Source organism: Poecilia reticulata, linkage group LG3, assembly GCF_000633615.1.
Source record: "Poecilia reticulata strain Guanapo linkage group LG3, Guppy_female_1.0+MT, whole genome shotgun sequence".
NCBI classification, from domain to species: domain Eukaryota; kingdom Metazoa; phylum Chordata; class Actinopteri; order Cyprinodontiformes; family Poeciliidae; genus Poecilia; species Poecilia reticulata.
Genome location: NC_024333.1, coordinates 4,963,087 through 4,971,597, shown reverse-complemented (window position 1 = coordinate 4,971,597; position 8,511 = coordinate 4,963,087). Strand labels below are relative to the sequence as shown.

The 8,511-nt window shown below is 40.4% G+C and overlaps 1 protein-coding gene across 3 annotated transcripts in view; it reads right to left on the bottom strand.

Moving 5' to 3' along the window:
• Positions 1 to 1,341: 1,341 nt before the first annotated feature.
• tdp1 (tyrosyl-DNA phosphodiesterase 1) overlaps positions 1,342 to 8,511 on the bottom strand; it is a 10,676-nt gene continuing 3,506 nt past the window's right edge. For 2 of the 3 annotated variants that reach the window (XM_008404846.2, XM_008404845.1), the window contains exons 2-16: positions 7,584 to 8,183; positions 6,907 to 6,950; positions 6,710 to 6,765; positions 6,399 to 6,495; positions 6,290 to 6,324; positions 5,697 to 5,789; positions 5,440 to 5,610; positions 5,250 to 5,328; positions 4,900 to 5,085; positions 4,733 to 4,781; positions 4,056 to 4,122; positions 3,083 to 3,190; positions 2,849 to 2,951; positions 2,608 to 2,716; positions 1,342 to 1,509 (exon numbers count right to left, since the gene is read on the bottom strand). In XM_008404846.2, the coding sequence (XP_008403068.1) occupies positions 1,436 to 1,509; positions 2,608 to 2,716; positions 2,849 to 2,951; positions 3,083 to 3,190; positions 4,056 to 4,122; positions 4,733 to 4,781; positions 4,900 to 5,085; positions 5,250 to 5,328; positions 5,440 to 5,610; positions 5,697 to 5,789; positions 6,290 to 6,324; positions 6,399 to 6,495; positions 6,710 to 6,765; positions 6,907 to 6,950; positions 7,584 to 8,181 (1,869 nt within the window). In that variant the 5' untranslated portion in view covers positions 8,182 to 8,183 and the 3' untranslated portion in view covers positions 1,342 to 1,435. Of the gene's footprint in view, positions 1,510 to 2,607; positions 2,717 to 2,848; positions 2,952 to 3,082; positions 3,191 to 4,055; positions 4,123 to 4,732; positions 4,782 to 4,899; positions 5,086 to 5,249; positions 5,329 to 5,439; positions 5,611 to 5,696; positions 5,790 to 6,289; positions 6,325 to 6,398; positions 6,496 to 6,709; positions 6,766 to 6,906; positions 6,951 to 7,583; positions 8,184 to 8,316; positions 8,346 to 8,511 lie in introns of those variants that run through there. The other variant, XM_017304113.1, reaches the window with a different exon arrangement.

The window sequence follows — 8,511 nt, the reverse complement described above, 5'->3', positions numbered from 1 at the left end:
GCCATATTGACACTGTGACGCGAGGGCCGACGGGAGTGGTAGTTCAAAGGGTTTACTGTACAAGAAGTCCATACAGCGGGTAGTTTATTATGGGCAAGGTGATCAGTATATTGAGTATAGATATCTGTTTTTTCCCCCTCAAGAATTAAAGTATGCAAAGTAAATATATTTCACCGAGTTATCACTTAGTTAACTTCAGTAAAGCTATACCTGCATAGTATTTGGAAAACACATAACTGAGATACTACTATTAAATACCGACTGACATACTTTATTGCAATAAAGTAAGATGATCTGTCTGCGTCTTCTCTAATTATCTTTTTATTCAATGTCCCACCATTTGCAAGTTAATAAATTATTTAATTGCCCTTACATCAAATCCATCCAGTTGATATATTGGCATGAAGCAAGCATCAATACATCACACTTCAAAAATAATCTACTGCATCAATGATATTAGAAGCAATGACTGCAATATAGTGTGTCGCACTATATTGCAAAACACTATACTGTGTCACATAATATAGTGCATGTCTATATTGTGACAATGTAGTGTATATCTTTTTTGTAAGACATACAAAAACTGAATACGTTTTTTTTTTTTTTGTGGTAACATGCCCGTATAAAAGATCTCAATACACTTCCTTCAAAATCAACTTAATGACAAAAAGAGTAAGTACACAGGAAATGGTGTAATTTGAAAGTAATTCAGCACAGATTTGTTAATCGTTTGTTTTTAAAGGAACCTAGCACATTTAAAATAGACTCGCTGCAGGAAAGGATACAGTGGATGTAGAGCGTGAAACCTCACCGACAGAACCATCTGCCAACTCCATCGCCCAGTTTGTCTGGCATTCTAATTATTGCAGTAAAGTCAGATGATCTGTCTGCGTTTCATTACCGTCTCCTTAACTGGGTGGTTACCCATTTTGACTGGGACTCTCGTGAAAAAGAGAGCTGAACTCTTCTGTGTCTTCTGTTGCACCAGCTGTTTTTAACTTCAGAATGCCACTAAAGAGGCCGGAAAACAACAACGAAGGAGAACAGCATTAATTTCAGGGAACATTACATGGTCAAAAGAAATGATCATAAAATCCAGAGAATGCATGAGGTGTGGCTTCTACAAATGGAAAACAATGCTTTATGTAACATAAAACCTTCAGAAGCAAAAACAACATGAACATTCATACAATGAAATTCACCTGGATTCGACTTCGCATTAACTGGACTCCCTTATTTTTATTTAAGTAATGAAATACAATATTAAATTGATATAAAATCATTACCTATATCCTTTCAAACATAAACGTCATCACAACATTTAACAACATAACTAGGCAGTGAGAGCAGTGTAATTTATTTATTGAAAATTGTCTACAGTACAGTATAAAAATAGCTTAATTTCACTAATGGCTACAGAGTCGGCTAACAGTTTCTAAGAGGGGACCCAGACGTTGCCGTGAGTGTCCGGTTCCTGGCTGTATGGGATGTTCCAGATCCATGGCTGGTCTGCGGAGAATAGAGGGAAAAACAGATCAGAACATGTTGTAAAACAACAACTTTGACTTATAAAACCAAAAATGATCCCAAGTTACCTATTTGTCTTAGATCGTTTTTAATATGCTCACATTCTAGTTTAATTGTATGCTGCTGTCTAGAATGTCAATGGAGATAACATTCACATCGGAGAGAAAACTACAGAGCGCAGCAATTCCTGCTTTTATTAGACGTCTCCTCTCAGGTGTATCCATACAAATTCAGCAGAGAGTTTGAAAACAATTGTAATTACTACAGAGTTTGGACTGTGTTTGACTAGTTTAAAGTTTATCTAAAGAAACCACTCAAAAAAATTTTTTCATGAATAAATCGCTGCTTTAGGGATGCACCGATTGCAATTTTCTCTCCGATCACCGATCTTTAAAAAAAAAAACGATTGTTTTGTCTGAAAAGTGGTTACGTTGACAACAGGGGGGGTGACTATTGTTAACCACTGATATGCAGATGTCACTTGGTGGGCGGGCTAGTAGGTAAGCTCTCTCAAGGCAGAGCAAAAAACGAACAGTGAATGATTTTCAGACCTTTGCACAGGTAGATACGATCAGTGAATAAGATCGCTTTCTCATACAAGTATCAGCCAATCGCAATCTCACAAAATGAAGGAAATTGGGGCTGATATATTGCTGCACCCCTACAATACATGTTTACAAAATTAAATGATTCACAAATCTTAAATTGTGTTTTGATAAATTTAACTTAACCAATAAAAGGTCAAATTCAGCTCAGACTCTTTAAATAGAAGTAGTTCATTAATGTAGAACTAAATCAAGCATTTCAAATCAGACCTTTGACATAAGGTTTGTTCACCACATGGGGGCGCCCACTCCAGCTGACTGGATATGGAAAAAAGCAACAGAAAACTCCTTCAGGGCCCAAATTATTATTATTTTTTTTACCATTCTTGCACCCCACTGACTCTGCCACCCTGAGTGAAATATGACTGATATCAAAACCCACTAATGTTGGAATAAGAGACAGTATGTCTGTTCAAAATACTTAATGCATGCAGTTACAAAAATGAGTTAATACAGCCAGAGCAAATATCTGTACCTGTTGGCGAGTAGCTGGTAGGCGGGAGGTCAAAGGGCACCGGGAATCCAAACGTAGAGGAGGAGGAGGCAGGAAATGGATTGGTATCGATGGGGAATGTCTTCAGGCTCTGTAGAGACACAACCTCGAGTTAACTACGTGTAACACATAGCTTTTCTGCACTATTTACCATTTGCACAGCAGGATTATTATGGTGGATTAAAGCTGTTCTTCATTCATCTGTTTTGTTTGTCCCACTTACAAATGCTGACGGGACGTAGAGGACCCCCAGCTCATAGGAGCGCACCATTATCTGTGTGTTGTTCTTCTCCAGGGCTCCCCATGCCGCCTTGGACAGGTTGGCACTGCAGCACACGTCCACATGGTCACACAAGAGGGGACAGATCAATTTAAAACGTAGTTTCATGCATATCTGATCAGAGGCAATGAAAACGAGCAGCAGCGACGGCGTGAGCCTGCAGATCTACACACGCACCTGGTGACGAGGAACCAGGCGAGCTGAGTGGAATCCGGCGAAACCCTCATGTACGTCTTGATGTGTGGCATGGCATGAGTCCTCCCCGTCCTCCTCGCCTTCCAGCGGCTACAGAAAAGCACACACACACACACACACACACACACACACACACACACACACACACACACACACACACACAGAATTATAAGATTTCAATATTGGAATCAGAGAAAAGAAAGGCGCACAGCTTGTTACCAGAAATCTGAGCTTTTTAAAGCACAAAAAGAATATTTTGTTTCATTTGTTTATTTACTTGACCTTTAATTGAAACATAATTTGTTTGTCTAGAAGGTCCGGTTCATTTAGGGAGGGTTGAATACGCAAACCAACTCTGTTTTCGGTTCGGTTGAAGTGAACTCTGGCGCTGTTTAAATGTATATGTGGACACAAAGCAGACCAGAGAGCACTGCAAAAGCAGGAAGTGGACGGTAGAGCAAAGCATTCTGTGTAAAAAAAAAAGCCAAAACAAATGCATGGGTCTCAAGTTACAAGAAGAAATGACTCATGCCAAAGAGAAATCGTACAACCGGTAAAACCTGATGCTTCTCCATTTTTGTTTACATTTTGTAAAGGAGGATGCGCTGGTCTTCTTTTGAGGTTTTTGTGTCGTTTCGTTTCCTTCTGTCGTTCTTGGTGCAGCACCACCACAGGCGAGGAGGTGAACAAGTTTTTCAATTAGTTGAAATCGTTTGTTACATTTTCAGCTGCTCCGGTTTGCTTTCACACAGCACTGTGTCAAATGCCGTCATTTTGGTTCCCAATCGAACGAGTCTACCGGACTTATCAGGTGTGAAAACACCCTTAATCTGACGTGAGATTGTTGTTTTGATCACCAAAAACAGAGAATAAAAATAAAAAATGAGTCAAATCCATATTAGTTTATTAGAAATGACTGACAGCCGTGAGCTTGCATCAGGAGAAGACGACTTACTGGAAGTACGAATGGAGCCAGATCTGTTTCTGAGCCGTCTGGATGCTGTAAGGAAGAGAGCCTCCAGCTGGACACAAAACAGGAGGATCCATCCGTCAGAAACCCACGTTAAACATAGACACTGAAACACTATTTTATACTACCTTTCTTTTAATTATGGCAATCAACTATAATATTGTTGCTTTGAGACCGCTTTCAAGTAAAATATTGATAAAGGCATAATAACAATGCAAGTTATTAAAGACCAATAAACTTTATTATTCTTAATGCTGGACCTGGACGATATTTTAAATATCCAAAATAAAGCACGGCAACCAAAAACAATATAATCATGACGTCTTCATAAACAAAACAGTCTTTCAAAAAATATTAATCATGAAAAATAGAAATTATTGAGCTCATTTTAATTTATCGTGCAATTAATTGAGTCATTGCTTATTGGAACAAGCTTACTGTAATGACATAATTTAGGAATAATCAAGAAATCTGACATTAATCTATACCATGGAAAGAAATAAAATGAAAAATATCCAGAACTTCAAAGTGGGAGCAAAACATTTATGCATTTTATTTTCTCATTTTACACAAAATGTACATTTCTTTTTAAGAATGAATCTCAACTCCATCTAGTTTAAGCATCACATCAATGTTTCAACATTTCACAGGAAAGAACTCACCTGGGTAACCTTCCAAACTCGTCCTCACATCTTCTACTGACGGATAGAGCTGCAAAGTGGCATCACATCGAATTATTCCTAAAAAAAATTAAAGCTGACCTTCATGCATGAAGGATCAGATAAACCTTTTAACATTAAACAGAAGAGTTAACTCTTCTGGAACGAACCAAATGAACGGGAGGGTCTGATCGGAGGGAGGATTTTCCGAGTGTGGTCAGTGTGCGCTGAAATTCCCCCGCCAGCCATTTGGTCTTATCCATCCCCATGGAGCCGATGCTGGAGAACTGGCCAATCACAGGCCACCGTCCGGCCGGTTCCCCGTCCGGAATTGGATTTGTGTGATCATACAGCAGCTAATGGGGAGGGAAAAAGAAGAAGAACAGAGGAAACCAAAGGGTCGTTGGGTGAAAAAATGTGGGAGTAAACAGCTAAAAAAAAGATACAGTAAATCAAAGTATTGTGGAGTGTAAGAGGAGGTTAGTGGGATGTAGCAGAAGAAAGGGAGGACAATCTCCACCTTCCTTAGCCTCAGGTGGCCCCAGCGCTCCATGTCTGCGCCGACGTATCTCCCGGGCGTGGAAGCGACCAAGTAAACTCTGAAAACAGAACAAGAGAGAAACGTTTCTGCCCTGCCTTCGACCGCAGCTTCGTCTTACAGTAAAAGCCCAGCTGTGGATCAGAACCTTCATCCCTTCGTTCGGCATCACCTGGTCTCTGACAGGTCGTGCTCTTTGATCCGCTGGATCCACTCGTCCAGTTCTGGTGCGCGGTACGACGCCAGGTACTCCAGTAGGTCCCGCTTGAAGAAAGTGGGCGACTCTCCTGAATTCTCGCTGCTCCCGTCTGGTAACCGTGGAAACAGAGGACTCATCCACATCCTAAGGCCCCCCCACAAAAAAATACAGATTTAAGCAGCAAATTTAATAAATGTTAACCAAGATCTTTTCTTCCCAAAAACACCTACCCTTGCGTCTTCTGATACCAGTCGGCTCTGATGAGGTTGGAGGTGAGGATGATGACTCTGAAGCCTTCCTCATACCACAGCAGCATCATCTTCCTGCACGATAAAAACATGGAAGTTTACAAAAGTTTTGTTTCAAATCTCAACCAACACCAGACCAGTGGAGTCCAAACAGCAGAGGCAATGATTTGCTCTGACAGCTGAGGGAGTTGATACGGATGGAAAAGTTTTCATTTCATTTTTCAGGGTGAGATATTCACACATAGATTAAAATTCTCTCGTATCGTAGGTGAAACACATAGCATGCCTCCTTTTTAAAACTTGGTTATTTTGCCTTTAATTTCACAGCAAGTATAACCATAAACATCCCAGGATTTTAAGAAAAATAAATCTGAAAAGTGACCCATATTCCTTAACTTGTTGCTGAAAATGCTGTAGATTTTTTCCATGTGTTGAATCTGCTGCCCCATTTTACAGCACAATCCACAGCAGGAGATAAATCCTGCTCACAGCCATGACCAGGAAACTGAAACTTTTAAGAATTGGACTGGATCTATTAAAAAAAAAAAGCCATGCAGGAAGAGAGAGATTCTTACGTGTGGTGAGTTCCAAAAGCAATGTCCAGTTTAGCCTGAAACATGAACAGTTTTCACGTTATTTTGAAATCTGTCTCTACGGCCGTTGGCGTCACTGCGGAGTTTGTACCTGGCAGAAACGAACGTGTGGGAAAGGCTGACCCTGCTGGAGCAGCCGTGCCTTGGCCTCCCGCTTGTCTCCATGGACGATCAGAACCGGACAATGTCTAAAAACCAAAACAGAGCCGTAAAATCACAGCTGCACACATCATATCACTTTTTACTGAATAAACAATTGCCAAAAAAACCAGGATAATTTTCAACCAAGAGTTTGTATTTTTGCTCATTAATCCTATCCTAAGCAGAATGTGGGCTTTATGGAACACATTAAAAAAAGAATAAAACATTAATATGTTGATGAGACTAAGAAATGGAAGTTACCTGAACTCTGATGGGAACTGCTTCACCATCCAGGGAATATCGAAACAGTAGTTAAACTACAAAAGACAAGAGCAGACGCATGTTAAAGCCCAGAAATTTATTAAAAGAAAAAGCTTTGGTGAATTAAGTAAACCAATTTTTTTTATAAAAAAAAAAAAAAGAGGTTAAATTTCATCATAAAGAAATAAGTTACTCACCTGGACAGACTCTTTCAGGGTCCCAAATAATGGGGACAGGATGTCTGCAGAAAATATGTTATATTTGTTAGATAAATGAGGGACTGTATATATTGGAGAAATATTCAGACCCTTAAAGTTTTCCCATGTTACGACCAGATTATTGTTTTGTGATTTTATGTGATTAGCCAACAGAAAACAGCACATAAAAGTAGATGGAAAACGTTACATGGTTTTCTACATTATGTAGTTTGGTTTATTCGTTTAGTTTCAAACATATTCACATTCACAATTCAAATAGCTTAATATAAAGGTTCTATTTGTTTGAAAAGGAGGTAGACAGAAGTATAAACTTAGTTAATCCTGCTTAATCCATATATGCTCTTTACTCAACTAATAAAACGGAAAAGTCGTGCCACCGGTTTGGCAGTATTTCAGACATTTCAAACATAAAACCAAACCAATTATCGATAGACTGATATAAAACGCTGATATCACGATAAGATTTTCACCCGTATCGTTCAGAGATGCGACTGTAACTGGAGAGAAAAAGTTTGAAGGAAGGAACAGAATAGAAACAAGGTTATTGGTTTTACTTTTCTAACTCTGATTCAGTCCAACCAGCAGCCACACACTGAGGCAGCTAGAGGAATGATGAGTGAACTCCTTCCTGTCAGATTTGCAATCAGCAGCCTCACCTCTGATGTGCAGTGCTCCGCTGTTGAACTTCCTGTCCAGCCCTGTGACTTTGTTCAGGTAGAATCTGTAGGTGTCATTAAGGCAGGGAAAGGACGTCTCAAAGAAGTCGTCCGGCTCGTCTATGTAGAGTCGGCCGTGGGGACTTGGCGGACGCTCGCTCTCCACCTTCGGCTTTTTTGCCTCGCCGTTTGGCGACGCCCAGTTCGGCAGCTTACTCTGACTGCTCCTTTTCCCTTCTGCGTCGTCTTCGTCGTCACTGTCTGAGAGAGCCCAGCCGGAGCCGTCCGAGGGCTCTTTCTTCCGCTTTCCGCTCAGCGACGAGCTGGTTTCGAACTTGACTGGGTTCCTCTGGTTCCTCACTGCCGACTGTCTGGCCTCAGAACCAACAGCGAAAGAGGACACAGGAGCGCTGTCCGGTTCTGCTTTCACCTCTGGGGGAGCTGGTTCTGGTACCGGCGAGGGAGACCCGCTGGAGACGTGACTGGACTTGGCTGGTCGACGGGACTTTGGTGTTGCGGTTCCGGAAGGAGGAAGAACTTCATCGTCGTCATCGCTGCTGGAGACGGTCCACTTGCCATGCAGACTGGCCTGAGACATCCCTGAAGAGACACAGTAAGGAGGAGAAACATTTCACTAGTTTATTTTATTTCACATTGGTTTTTAAAAACAAGTAACCAATAGGGCAAGAGAAAACATGTGCATACAGAACCAGGAACAAAATAATAAGCTTACCACTTTTTCATAATCTGTGTCATATAGCTGCAAATAAAAAAAAAAGAAATAATCGTAATAATAACAGTAAAATAACAATAATAATCTACTAATGGTGGTAATAGCAACACAGAAGAAAGGATTTTTTTTTTGTTAATTCCCTTAATTTTGTATTGATTTTTAAACTGGTTGATACACGGCCTATTTATATTATTA